At 44.0% G+C, this 14,195-nt stretch overlaps 2 protein-coding genes across 17 annotated transcripts in view; both read right to left on the minus strand.

Annotated features, from left to right (window-relative positions):
• neb (nebulin) overlaps nucleotides 1-4,192 on the minus strand; it is a 106,001-nt gene extending 101,809 nt beyond the window's left edge. For 15 of the 16 annotated variants that reach the window (XM_054788106.1, XM_054788104.1, XM_054788117.1 and 12 more), the window contains exon 1: nucleotides 3-105. The gene's annotated coding sequence lies outside the window, so the exon portion shown is untranslated. Of the gene's footprint in view, nucleotides 1-2; nucleotides 106-251; nucleotides 370-2,691; nucleotides 2,818-2,893; nucleotides 3,127-3,214 lie in introns of those variants that run through there. The other variant, XM_054788120.1, reaches the window with a different exon arrangement.
• A 4,936-nt stretch (nucleotides 4,193-9,128) lies between these two features.
• arl5a (ADP-ribosylation factor-like 5A) lies at nucleotides 9,129-13,002 on the minus strand. The gene is made up of 6 exons (XM_054788149.1): nucleotides 12,634-13,002; nucleotides 10,439-10,499; nucleotides 10,189-10,336; nucleotides 10,019-10,102; nucleotides 9,786-9,937; nucleotides 9,129-9,710 (listed from the first exon to the last, which is right to left on the minus strand). The coding sequence occupies exons 1-6, from the start codon at nucleotides 12,677-12,679 to the stop codon at nucleotides 9,662-9,664; spliced, it is 540 nt and encodes a 179-aa protein (XP_054644124.1). The 5' UTR covers nucleotides 12,680-13,002; the 3' UTR covers nucleotides 9,129-9,661.
• Nucleotides 13,003-14,195: the final 1,193 nt, after the last annotated feature.

Consider the following 14,195-nt stretch of genomic DNA (forward strand, 5'->3'; position numbering starts at 1 on the left):
ACCGGTCGTTTAAGAGTTTAATGGTCTCCCAAGCCGCCAAAGCCTCCCCAGCTTCCCTCCAGAGAAACGCTGGGCGACAGCACACAGCTGCAGGTTCTACCCGGGTTATCATGTGGTCCCGACAGCCAATCACAGGCCGGCGTTCTCGGGTTTCAAACTCTAAATATACCTAAGCGATCCCCTTTGGAAATGAGCACCTGTTGGGGCGAGTGCATCAGCAGCTCAGTAATGAAGGAGGACAGAAGACGTACTGTATTCCTGCAGTTCTGGGTGGGATGTTGGCTTCTGGGGTTTAGAGGCTTGCTGAGAAGGTCTCCGGGTGGAGATGTTAGCCATTGACGTTACCCCTCGGTTGGGAAATAGGTCAGACTGAGGAAGCACGGTCCAAAGTATGTCACTCATCGGAATAAAACGGGGGTGTCCAAAGTGTGGCCATGGCTGTTTTTTTTTTTATTGGCCCACGGCACATTCTAAAAATAGAATTTACCCATCCATCCATTTTCTATACTGTCCTTGTTAGAGTCACGGGTGAGCTGGAGCCTATCCTAGCAGTCAGAGGTGGGGTACACCCTGGACTGGTCGCCAGTCAATACCAGAAAAGATTATTTAGAAGAAACTATTAAAAAACACACATACACAACAGCAAAAATCACGAATGTCGAAATATTCAAAAAAAAGTTGTCAATTTTCAAGAATAATAACAGTAAAAATAATGTCATTTTAGTGGCATAGAGTAGAAATATTAAAGAAAAATGTTTGCTTTGGCAAGTCATAATATTATGAAAAACAAATAAAACTAAATAAAGTTGTCACTTTTTTTGAACATTTCTGTGGGGGGGTCAAACTATTACAGGGATAGTCATAATTACGTGAAGAAAATTAACCAAAAAATGTTTTACAAACTGAAGAAATGAGAAAAAAAAACAGTGCTAATTTTAGAAGAATAAAGTCAAAATATCAAGAGAAAAAAGTCATATTCAATGAAAAGTTGCAATTTGAAGAGAAAAAAATTAATTTTAGTAGCATAGAGTTCAAATATTAAATGAAAAATGCATGTTTTTTTTAAGTTGTAATATTATGAGGAACAAACCAAAAAAATAAAGCTAATTTTTGCAAAGTTAGGTCGGGGGAAAGTTATAATATTATGGGAATAAAGTCAAAATATGATGGGAACAAAGTCATAATATTACGAGAAGAAAACATACAAAGATATTATTATGGGAATAAAAAAGAAGAAAGTTGAAATATTTGGAAAATAAAAACAACAGCAGCAAAAAAGAGCAAAGAGCGAAGTTGATTCTAATAATGGGCTTTTTCAAAGCTGAGATGCTGTTTTTTCTTGAAATATATTTCACTTCTTAGCATCTTACTAAATATCAAAGTGGCCCTTGCATCCCTTCATTTTTCGTGATGTGGCGCTTGCTGGAAGACGTTTGGACACCCCTGGAATAAAACCTCCACCAAGGCTCCACTCAACATTTGCTACCGTTGATTTGAATTTATAAAAGGAGGTCAACTTCTGCATCCAAGAGAACCTTTTTCACGCAGTAAGTAAATCAAAAATGAACAATTATGGAATGCATATTGTAAGATAAAAGCAACGTGTGAACCCAACACATGTCAAGCTGATCTGATGACATTTGCCAGACTGGAATGTTTGATGTTGTGTTTACTTACTGTATGAAAAACTGTAGCATGCGGTTGATGAACATATCCTCCATGGTAGAAGTAGTAATATCTATACCGTACTTTATTTATCCTCTTTGGGGAGAGTAAATGTGCTCCATTTACTATTAAAAGTGTTTATTACCTTATTTTTGGAAGCATTACACCCACAAGGAGTCAACTCATTCCACCAGCTAAAGCAGAGGAGTCCAAAGTGTTTCCACCGAGGGCCACATACTGGAAAATGAAACTTTGATATTTTGAGAAGATATGCTAAGAAGCTAAACTGCATGTCAGCTTTGTGGTGTAGGTGATAAAGCCTATTATTAGTATCAACTTCACTCTTCCCTTTTTTTTTTAATTTTCCAAATATTTCAAATTTCTTCTTAAATAATCTTTGTAAATTTCCTTTTTGTAATATTACGACTATTCCCATAATATTTGTACTTCTTTCCCATATTATTACTCCCCCAAAGCTAATTTTCCAAAAAATTACAACTTTATTTTGTTTTGTGTGTTTCTCATACTATTAAAAGCATTTTTTCCTTTAAAATGTAAATTCTGTGCTACTAAAATGACATTGTCTTCAGCTATTATGATATTATGAGTTTATTCCCAGAAAATTGCGACTTTATTCTGGTAACATAAGAACTTTTTCCCGCAACCTAATATTTCAAAAATTACAGCTTGATTCATTGTTTAGTTTAGTTTTTCATGTTACAAAAAAAAAAAAAAAAAATTAATTTAATTGTTAATGTAGTTCAGCACCACTAAAATGAGGAGTATTCTTTTCCCTCATATTACGATGTTATTCTCACAAAATTAAGACTTTTTCTCCTTAGATGACAACTATTTTCCCTTAATATTCTGACTTAATGCTTGTAAATTTACTGCTGATTTTTCAATTTTTGCTGCTGTTTTTCAGTTTTCTTGTTAAATTTTATTTTTACAATGTGCCACAGATGGCCCACGGGCCGCACATTGGACACGCCTGAGCTAAAGTGATGGAATGGATGGATGCTCAACCTGTTTGGGGGCCGCTGTGTCTTCCTTCAGGGTTGTGTGTGCTTCACAGGGGGTCCTAGAAGGAAGGTCTAAGCCTCTACTTGCTCCTCAGCACCTTTTCCAGCTCGCTGCCACATGAGAGGTCAGCTAAAACCGAGATGAAGATTCATCCTGTAGGCAGGTAGCCACACTGTTCACTGCTCAATATGTTGATGTTACTTACTAAAGTTAGTGGGAGTGTCTTTGGTGGGCGTCAGTGGAAACTGTGAGGAGAAAAGACAGCAGCTGATGGACAAAAACAAAAACAGAGCCGAGTGTTCATCCTCTTTTCTTCGTAGGTGATGTCAGAGAACCAGAATGAAGCAGATGTGCCAGTCGAGGATTAGGAGGGTGACGACAGGAGGGATGGCTGTTGTGTTACATCAGGTGTGTTTCCATAGCAACACAATCATCCTCCTGGAGGAGAAAGTGACATCTTCCTGGGTGGGAAACTAAGAGCGACATACCAAGCAGCGTGTGGCACATAAGTGACCTTTTAACTCACATGAACTAAAATGACCTGCTTAGGGCTTCGATGACTTGTTGTGGCTCTCTTCAAATGTCCCGATCTGAGCAGGAGAGCGTCGAGGTTGGAATTGGGAGCAACTGGTAAAGCCTGGTGGGATGAATCCATACTGACACAGTTCCAAAATGATGGAGAAGAAGAAAAGGATGATACAGTATGTCTTGCATCTAGCATACAGGCCTGTGAGGGGCGCTGTTGCATCTGCACTTGCTTCACATGGCTACGGTTCAATTCCCACCCTCAGGCCTCTGTTATACGTAGATATGAATCCAATATGTATCTCATGCTCCTGCAGTCTGAATGTTCCTGTCTCGTAGAGCCAACCTATACAGTAATCGGAAACAAACTGGGACGTGTTTAAAACTGCAGCGGGGAGGGAAGATTGTACTGTTGATTTGGATGAATATGCTTCTGCTGTTACTGGCTACATTAGCACATGTATAGAGATTACCACCATCAAGTATTACAGAAAATACCCTAACCAAAAACAGTGGATGAACTGTGATGTAAGGGCTAAGCTACGTGCTCGTTCGACTGCATTTGTCATGGGCACCGCTGAGGACTACAAAAAGGCCAGATATGACCTGAGGAGGTCCATACGAGAGGCCAAAAGACAGTACAGACAGAAGCTGGAGGGCTACTATTCCACCTCAGACCCTCGGCGCATGTGGGCGGGGCTCCAGCACATCACAGAGTATCGACAGCGGAGTAGCGTAGCCACGTCCAGCCAAACCACACTTCCAGACGAGCTGAACGAGTTCTTTTTTTTTTTTTTTTTTTTTTTTTACCCCTGTCCTGTCCAGCCTTTAAAGCAGATAGAATTGTAGATCTAAATGCCGTCAAGTGCTCAACAGATTTACTCTGCCAGGGAGAAGTGTGATATACACGTCCCCTGTCATACAAAATTTATTCGACCTTGATGCTTGTTATAAAGCACATTTGGAGCGACCGGACCGGAGCAGGAGGGGACAGAGAAGAAGAGAAAAGGAAACGGGGGGGGGGGGGCGAGAGGGGGACAAAAACAAAAAAATAGAGACAAGAGACAAGGACAACAGCAGCAGCAACAACAATAGTGACAGAACAACAGAAACATGCAGAACGACATCAGCAAATAAATGTCTGTGACAACTATAAAGACGAACAAGGACATAAGGACAAAACAATATCAACAACCACAATGACAAAGCTGTCAATGACAATCACACATAATAGCAGTCATGAAATGATGAACTATGATAGTGATCACAATGACAATACTGCATTGAAGCAGTCACACATAATTGTAGTAATGAAATGATGAACTATGATAGTGATCACAATGATAATACTGCATTGAAACAGTCACACATAATAGTAGTAATGAAATGATGAACTATGATAGTGATCACAATGATAATACTGCATTGAAACAGTCACACATAATAGTAGTAATGAAATGATGAACTATGATAGTGATCACAATGATAATACTGCATTGAAACAGTCACACATAATAGTAGTAATGAAATGATGAACTATGATAGTGATCACAATGATAATACTGCATTGAAACAGTCACACATAATAGTAGTAATGAAATGATGAACTATGATAGTGATCACAATGATAATACTGCATTGAAACGGTTACACATAATTGTAGTAATGAAATGATTATCCATGATAGTGAACAGAATGAAAAGTACTGTAATGCACATCATTGTAAAAAAAAAACAAATATATATACTGTATATATATATATTGTCATACTGCTGATATCACCGTCGCTGTAATAAAACCAACAACATAATAACACCCTGGTTAACTCAGTGAGTAATGTGGGGAAGTACGTATGTACTGTGAGTGTGCATATGTACAGGTATCTCTGTATGTGGGGAAGACTTCATATATATGTAAAGGTGCAGGAATGTGTGGGCGTGTAATTGTCACTGAGAATGCATGAAAGGAAAGGGGCCGCCTTCACCTCCCAGAGAGCCCCGCTCCAAATAGCCAGGCCGGGCCCCGGCCGCCAGAAGGTCACCAGGCCCATAGGGGCAGGCAGCACAAAGATCAGTGCCCCAAGAGCCAGCCCAGAGCCCCCCCCCCCGGGAAGACCAGCAAGGGGCCGAAGAGAGGTAATCCCAGCCAAGGACAGGGCGCCAGCGGGCCGGCGGACTGCCAACCCCTGAGACCAGCGAGAGATCACACCCCACAAAGGCAGACGGGTACCGGGGGCCACAAACCGGCAGGCCCAGAGACGCCTCCACAACCGGAAAGAAGCCCGCCCGCGCCGGAAGCGCCAATTCCCGCCCCCGCCCCCCCTGAACGAGTTCTACGCCCGCTTTGACACCCAAACTCCTGATGAGCAGAGAGGGTGGCTGGACTTGGGGAACACACAGGACTCACCTCTCATGGTGACATCAGCTGATGTGCGCAGGGTTCTGAACAAAACAAACCCACGAAAAGCAGCAGGCCCAGACAACATCTCAAGACGTGCACTTTGGGTTTGCTCATCAGAGCTAGCTGATGTGCTTGCTGACATATTTAACCTGTCGCTTACACAAGCATCTGTACCGACCTGCTTTAAGTCCACCACCATAGTGCCCGTACCCAAGAAGAGCAACGTGACCTGCTTGAATGACTATCGCCCTATAGCACTCACTCCTATTGTTATGAAGTGCACAAATAAGCTCCTCCCACTTGGCCTGTCTCCCTCCCTCTGTAACTGGGTGTTTAACTTTCTAACAGGCAGGCCCCAGTCAGTCAGAGTCCACAATCGCACATCCAGCTCAAGAATTGTGAGCACTGGGACCCCACAGGGGTGTGTGCTGAGTCCGCTCCTCTACACGCTCTTCACCTACGATTGCGTGGCCTCCCAGAACAACACCAGCATCATTAAATTTGCGGATGACACTACAGTCATCGGCCTGATCACTGGTGGTGTTGAAACATCATACAGAAGAGAGGTGGCGGACCTCATAGCTTGGTGTCGTGATAACAATCTCCTTCTCAATACAGATAAGACTAAAGAGATGATCATCGACCCAAGAACAAGGGAAAAGGAGCCGCATAGACCCCTGTTTATTGATGAGACTGAGGTGGAGAGGGTGAAAACCTTCAAGTTCCTTGGCACACACATCAGCGAGGACCTCACCTGGTCTCACAACACCCAACAAATTATGAAGAAGTCCCAAAGGAGACTGTACTTCCTGAGAAGACTGAGGAAATTTGGCATGTCCACCACAATCCTGAGTTGCTTCTACAGATGCACTATGGAAAGTGTCCTTACCGCCTCCATCACTGTTTGGTACGGTAACTGTACAACACGTGATAGGAAGGCACTCCAGCGGGTGATCAAGACCTCACAGAACATTGTTGGGGCAGCCCTCCCCTCACTGCAAGACATTTATAAAACTAGAGTCCTACGAAGAACACACAACCTCATCAAGGACAGCACACATCCACAACACTCATTATTCACACTCCTACCGTCAGGCAGACGCTACAGGAGTTTGAAGTCCAGGACCACAAGGCTGGCAAACAGCTTTTACCCACAGGCCATCAGGCTTCTCAACGAAGCACTCACACACGCCACACGCAACACGCACACACTCATAGCACTTTATTTATTCATTTATTTATTTATTTATTTGTATTATTTATCTGTATTAATGTCTCTTCTGTTGTTGTTGCTTAATTTATTGGTATTTATGTTTCTTATGTTCTTATTCTTCCTTGTGTTTTCTTTCTTTTCTTGGGAGAATGAACAGAATAAGAATTTCATTGCATACTAGAACTGCCTGTTTTACTGTGCATATGACAATAAAACTCTTGAATCTTGAATCTAATCCCTCATTTACCACAGTTAATTGGTTCCACACCCAACGGTGATAAGTGAATTTCTGCAGAGTAGGATTCAATATTAATAAACAGAATATTTTCGTACTTATAGCATAGAAAACCTGTTTGTGGCTTTCTAAATACGGGTTTTAACATTATCAGAGCCCTCTAGGCATGAAATAACACCCTATCGCCATCTTTATTCTTTGTGTACATCACATTGCACAGGCTATGGGATCACTGGGGGACAAAAGATGGCTGCCCCTACCATAGCAAGCTATTGAGCTAACCAGTTAGCCTCTCCAATTTACTTACTCTAAACTTAAGTGTTTCAAACAGAGTGGGGAAGGAGGACAAAGAAGCCAAAAACGTACCACTTCCACACAGAGTGAAAGGAGAACCTTTTTTTCCACTCGATCTCAACCATGGCATGTCGGCTCGGCTCTGCTGGCTCAGTAGCCAGTCTCCATGCAGCGTGAAAGGTAAGGTAATCTAACGTCCTGTCTCGTAACATTACTGATGCCTAGCGACCACAATACTACATAGAACTTGTCTTGCAATATTATTTGACTCATAATAGGTCAGTCAACCACGAAACACCCATCACTTATTTATTTATTTATTTTTAACCGGCAATATAGTCATGTAGCGAGGGACAACTGTACCTATAAATGGCGGCCGAAAGAGCCGAAAACAGTCCGTGGCGAAAAGACTGATTGCAGTCGTTCCTCGCCACATCGTGCTTCAAATTTGTCAGCTTCCCTCTATCACGGTTTTCCAAAATATATATATTAAGAAATTATTGCTGCATCGTGGTTGACTGCGGCCTGTTATTAGTTTTAAAAAATGATTTGTTAAGCAAATGTTACATTTGTTTGACATTTTTTATTAAGCATTTTCAAGCATAAAATGATTAAGTGAAATGCAAATATGACATCCAGAAAACGCACTGAAAGACACAATGATATGTAGTATTCTACACTGGCCACTAGGTGTCTGTAACGTTACAAAAACGACCTGTTGGGTTGTAATGTTGATATTGTAAAATCTGATTTAGTGAACGCACCTCGCTGTGAACGTTAATGGCGAATAACGAGGAAATGTGGGAGAGAGAGCTGATCTGTGTTCTGTGTTGAGCAATTGGCGTTAAGCTTGGCCATAAAACTTGAAAAGACCGCCGACTGTGTGACTCTATAAGAACGCTACATTAGCCAACTCTCCCAATGTGAGCTATTATGTCTATACTGGGTGATACATACAAGTTTAAAGGTGACTGTAGGGGGGGTTCTTACATGCGTGGAGGGCTCTAATGGTATTAAAAACAGTACTAGCAAGATCGTGAATAGGTTTTCTACGCCCTCGCTACGAAAATATTCCATGTTTAAATAAGGAATCCTACTTCGCGGAGAACCAATTAACCAAATAAGCCTCACCCACACACTCCTCGAAACAGACGCCACAGCCAAAATTGTTGCCGTCTTCCTTCCTCATATTAATTTGGTGAAGAAAATGTTGATTCCGGTTGCACAAAGTCCTTGAAATTGCCAGAAATGCGACAGGACTATTCCGAGCGGCCATGTTTACCTTTTTCAATCAAACGATCGTTTTTCCGCATGCGCGTCGTTTCCCGGACGCATCATAGTGACATTACACACATGAATCGCATTTTTTTGGCCAAAATGCGCTCCAATGAGCAGTAGACATTTTCATCTTATCCGGTCTCCGGCCACCTCGTCCAACTCCACCGGGGACACCTGTGGCGTTCCCAGGCCAGCTTTGAGGCATAATCCCCCCATCTTGGGCACCACCTGGTGGGGCGTTCAGGGGGCATCCAACCAGCTCCTCTGAATGTGAAGGAGCAGCACTGAACTTATCTCTTGGGATGAGTCCAGCCACTCCACAAGGCAGACACCCATTTGCTTGTATCCGTGATCTTGCTCTTTCGGTCACTCCAGCTGGTAAGAGGACTTGGATTTCACAAATTGACCACTACGGAGCCAAGACCTGAACACTTTTGAAGAGGAAGCGATTGTGGACATGCTAAGTGATGTGGAGAGTAAACACAAACTTGATGGTCAGATAAAAAGTGTTTAATTGGTTATGTACAGGGGCTGAAACAAAGGGGGCACACAGTGATTCCACCCAAACACCACAGCCCCCTGTCTTAGGTTTCAGCCTCCACCAAGCGTCTTGACGCCACGCTGCTGCAGGCACCAAGTTCAAACAATACTGGACCGCACGCACATCATCATCATCATCATCATCTGCAGCCGCTGCGGTAATACTGCAAGGCCACGGGGGGGAGGGGGTTGAAGGGCACATCAGGACCTACGTCTTCTTGTTGAAAGGAAAAGCGTGCAAAATGTTCTTGTTAAATAATGTGACATCGTCATGAAGGTCACAGTTGTGGTTCAAGTTCTTTGTCCAATAAATTATCACAGGAGACAAAGAAGGGTCCTGGGGTCCTGGCCTCACAGGATAGAGGGGTCGTCCTTTTAAAAAAAAAACAACAACAACCACCACCACCTAACTGCAAGTCCTCCTCATCATCATCATCATCATCATCATGTCTCTGAAGGGGCACCGGGAGCAAGGACCACGCAGGTCATCATCTGACACGCAGCCGTGACATCATCCACTCCAGACCCTGACACAAACTGAGGGAAGGGACATGAAGGGTCGGCTTTAGGGCTTGTGTTGTTGGCGTGTTGTTAGAGTGTAACGGCGCTCACCCCTCGCCGGTGAGGGCGCAGCAGGCCTGGATGTGCCACTGGTGGTCTTTGACGGAGGTCAGCTGCAGGCTCTGGGAGATCTCGGCCACCGACATACAGCCTTTCACGTCCTGCTTGTTGGCGAAAATGAGAAGGCCCGCCTTCCTCAGGTCCTGCATGGCCCAAACGTTGGTTACAGCACATGTCATGTCAAACAGCGTGTCACCCATGAACCTGGTGGGAGATGTTCTCACTTCATGTGCCAGCATCCTGTAGAGCTCCTCTTTGGTGACGGAGATTCTCTCTCTGTCTGTGCTGTCCACCACCACGATGACAAACTACATGACAGGAACAAGAGAAGACATCTTAGCGTGTGGACTTCGAATTGACCGACTAAAATGCGACAGCGGCAACATTCTAGCACCTCTGTGTTGGTGTAGTACGTGTTCCATGAGGACCGCAGCGACTCCTGGCCCCCGATGTCCCACATCAGGAAGTGCGTGTTGTTGACCACAATCTCCTCCACGTTGCTCCCGATGGTGGGCGAGGTGTGGACCACCTCGTTCATTGAACTACACGTCACGGGGACACAGAGAAGAACAGACGTCCTACAGGCAGTTTTTGGGGACTGCGAGTGTGTTAAAAAATAAAACACACAAAGTGACAATACTCACAACTGGTAAAGAATTGTGGTCTTGCCTGCATTGTCCAGACCCACAATGATGACTTTGTGCTCTGGAAGGCAAGAAAGAAGGAAGACCATTACCCAGACCTCACAGTGAAAGCCAAGTGAGTCTTTCATCTTGCGTCCTTCTTGTGCACGACACCATCAACCAAGTGCCAGCGTTGCCCACGCAATGACTTATATATGGCGACCCGCCACGAATACATCTGGACCGCCACAGATAGATTCAGCATAGACTTTATTTTATTTTTGAAAGATCTGGCACTACTTGTTCCCCCTGGCGTACAAACACGTTCTAATGAGGCTCTGTCTAGCTTGTTGTTACAATGCGCTAGAGTAGATGGCATCGTGCCTCATACGCACATACAGTACCACAACTGGCTTGGTTGTGCATTATAACGCATCTGTTCGTCAATATGGTACCATATTAGATGGACAATGGCGTGTGCAGAATGTTTCAAATCAGTGCACACTTACCTCCAGCTCATGAAACATTATGATGGGGTTTTTTTGAGGGGGCGGGGGGTGACACTGGTCATCAGGCACCTCTTTGCACGAAATGTCAAAAGTCAATAACTTCATGTTCTGTTGTTTCAAAACATGAGATAATGTCTTGGGCTGCAACTAACTATTATTTTCTTAGTGGATTCATCTGAAGCTTGTTGTTCCAATCAATCGAGTAATCGCTCAGGCGGGGGACGGACCTAATCAATGCAAACCAAACGCAAACAGTTCGTGGTTTGGTCTGCAGCGTATCAGAAAAGAGGCAAAAATAGCGATCAGCGTTTTCCAAAGTCAAAGCTGATGCGCGAGAATGTCTCGTTTTGCCTAAAACACAAAGATAACAGGTCTCTTCTCACGGATGACTCAGCAAATGAAAACACATTCACATTTGAGAGGCTGAAGTAAGAGGATATTTACGTTTTAAAATCAAAAACGATTATCAAATACCAAAATCTTTGTCTATTAATTGGATAATCCATTATTAACTGTTGCAGCTCTAATAATAGCACATATTTCTTAGCACACAAACCAAAAAGCTCCGTTTTAACTGTCCGCACACACACACACACACACACACACACACACACAAACACACACAGTGTAAATCATCAGTTTTTGAAAATCATCACTCTGGCTGGAGTTTGGCTTCATGGCCGCTTAGATGATGACGTCACCCCCTCCACTTACTAGATAGTCTGAAAGACTGACTTCCTAGCATTAGGAATGGACGATACAAACAATAAAAGGTTGAAACCGTTTATAAATTTGGCCTACGATCGCGACCATGCGTGTTGATGATGCAACCTAGCCGTGTCCTGCAAAATGGAGTGACAAGCTGCAACGACTCAACGTAATGTAGCGCTGTAGCAAGCGCGGCTAAAGCACGTGCGGAGCCATTCTGCTACATTACCAATCCTTTCCTCCATGGCGGCAAATAAGCCGCATTTCTCGCAAATATCATCATCACTAAAAGAGGACAAGGACTAGTCCAAAAACCGGAAACGACCCAATTAACTGCGCTAAATGAGGGATTACTGTATTGCAATAAAGACTTTGGGCCATGTGGCCCATACCATACTATTCAGACAGCACCACTTCTTTTTACACTTAAACGACAGTTGTGAGAATCCCAGAATGGATGAAAGAGGTTCCTTGCATGACAAAACTGGATGTTATCTTGACGCGTTGACTCTTGCAGAGGTTTACTTGCGACCTGTTACATGATTCAGGATCACTGGACTCATGAATAATCAATCAGCTCCACTGTTATCTACACTCACCGTCCCAACATTAGGTAGACTGTCTAATCACACCCAATACAAGAGCGATTACTTCGGTTAGCTTATTTCGCAGCAGGAAAGACAGAATATTAGAAAGAGTAGCACAATAGTAAAGATATTGTTAAAAGAATACCACACTGGCAGTGTTGTTTTCATTCTAAAGGCCGAGTTTTGGAGTCGGAGTACCTAATGATGTGACCGGTGAGTGCGTGAATAACTCACATATTCAGGGGTCGTATCTGACCACAGTGACAAACATGACCGAATAATATGAACATGTGTGCTAACATTATGTGTAAAAGCGTGTGTTGTGACTGGGGAGCTAGCACGAGCCCGTTAGCTCGCCTCTCACACGTTCACTACGTTCTTTCAATGGAGATTAACACCACATTATTCTCACCTTGGTGATTGAAAAGCCTCCATAGCTTGGTGAAAAGTATTCCCATGGCTGGATGTGAGGCGTTGAGGAGCCGGTGGAACGTCCCTGGGCGAGCCTGGGGGCTAACCAGCTGTAGCTAGCCAGCTAGCTAGCTAGCTGGCTAGCTAGCTACAAAAAGCGAGGAGCTGCCAACACTGGTAAACGTACCCGCCATGCCCGGCTATGTGTGTATTTACAAACCGCCACCGGCTGCGCCCGTGATGTTGGAGACCAAATTAAGTACGGCGGTGTGTTTTAATCGGTTAGAGACTGTCGCTGTGATGCTAGCACCGTGTGGCTAACGTTAGCAGGTGTCAGCTGAGCAGCACTGCGCTAGAACGCTTTAGCTGTCACTCTCTGCGCATGCGCTCGTCGCACATTCCAGCCTGCATTGTGTATTGTGTTACGTTCACTCGTGATGCTGTAAATGTCCTTTACAGAACGTTGAGGCATGTTTATCTGACACAATACGGTAAAGTAGATAATAACCCGAGTTAATTAGACATTTGTTATTTGCCATTTCTATTTTAACTAAGGAGCAGCAATGTGGTGAATAGCGCCTCACGGTCAGGAGCTCCAAGTTTCAATCTCTGTTTGAGCATTTTTGTGTGTCAGCTGAGATCGGCTCCACTTCACCTGTGACCCGAATAAGGGCAAGCGGTGCACATAACGGAAGTCTGGATGGGTCGTCCGTACAAGCAAATGAGGTTCGGCTTTGAAATCAACGCATCATTCCCTCACGGGCAGCATTCGTGTCGACCAAACTCCTCAAACCGCGCAAAGCTGACAAATCCAAGGAACGTTTATTTTAAATGTTACAAAAATAAAGCTGTGAAAAGGCATCATTTTAACAAATTAATGCTTACATTACACTTCACACCGGTGAACATCCAGGGAGCGGACATAGAGTTGGTAGACAGCTACAAATTCCTGGGTGTTCACCTTAACAACAAACTGGACTGGTCCGTCAACACCCACGCCCTCTACAAGAAGGGCCAGAGTCGCCTCCACCTGCTGAGGAGACTGAGGTCCTTTGGTGTGTGCAGGACTCTTTTACGGACCTTCTATGACTCTGTGGTGGCCTCAGCCATCTTCTATGCTGTGGGCTGCTGGAGAGGGGGCAGCACGGACAGGGACAGGAGCAGGATCAATAGGCTGATCAGGAGAGCCAGCTCTGTCCTGGACGGTCCTCTGGACTCCGTGGAGGAAGTGGGGGAGAGAAGGATGTTGGCTAAGCTGACATCCATCATGGACAACACCTCTCACCCGCTACATGACACTGTGGGTTCCCTTAGCAGCTCCTTCAGCAGCAGACTGTTACACCCACGGTGTAAGAAGGAGAGGTTCCGCAGGTCCTTCATACCGACCGCTGTCAGGCTCTACAACACCTGCACCACCTGAACCATGTTGTAGTCACTATGTATTCTTTACTTGCGTATCTTGTTGCTGCTGTAACAAGTGAATTTCCCTGCTGTGGGATAAATAAAGTACAAATACAAATACAAATACAATACAATACAATACAATACAGTACAATACAATAC

The sequence above is a fragment of the Dunckerocampus dactyliophorus genome, chromosome 9 (assembly GCF_027744805.1).
Source record: "Dunckerocampus dactyliophorus isolate RoL2022-P2 chromosome 9, RoL_Ddac_1.1, whole genome shotgun sequence".
NCBI lineage: Eukaryota > Metazoa > Chordata > Actinopteri > Syngnathiformes > Syngnathidae > Dunckerocampus > Dunckerocampus dactyliophorus.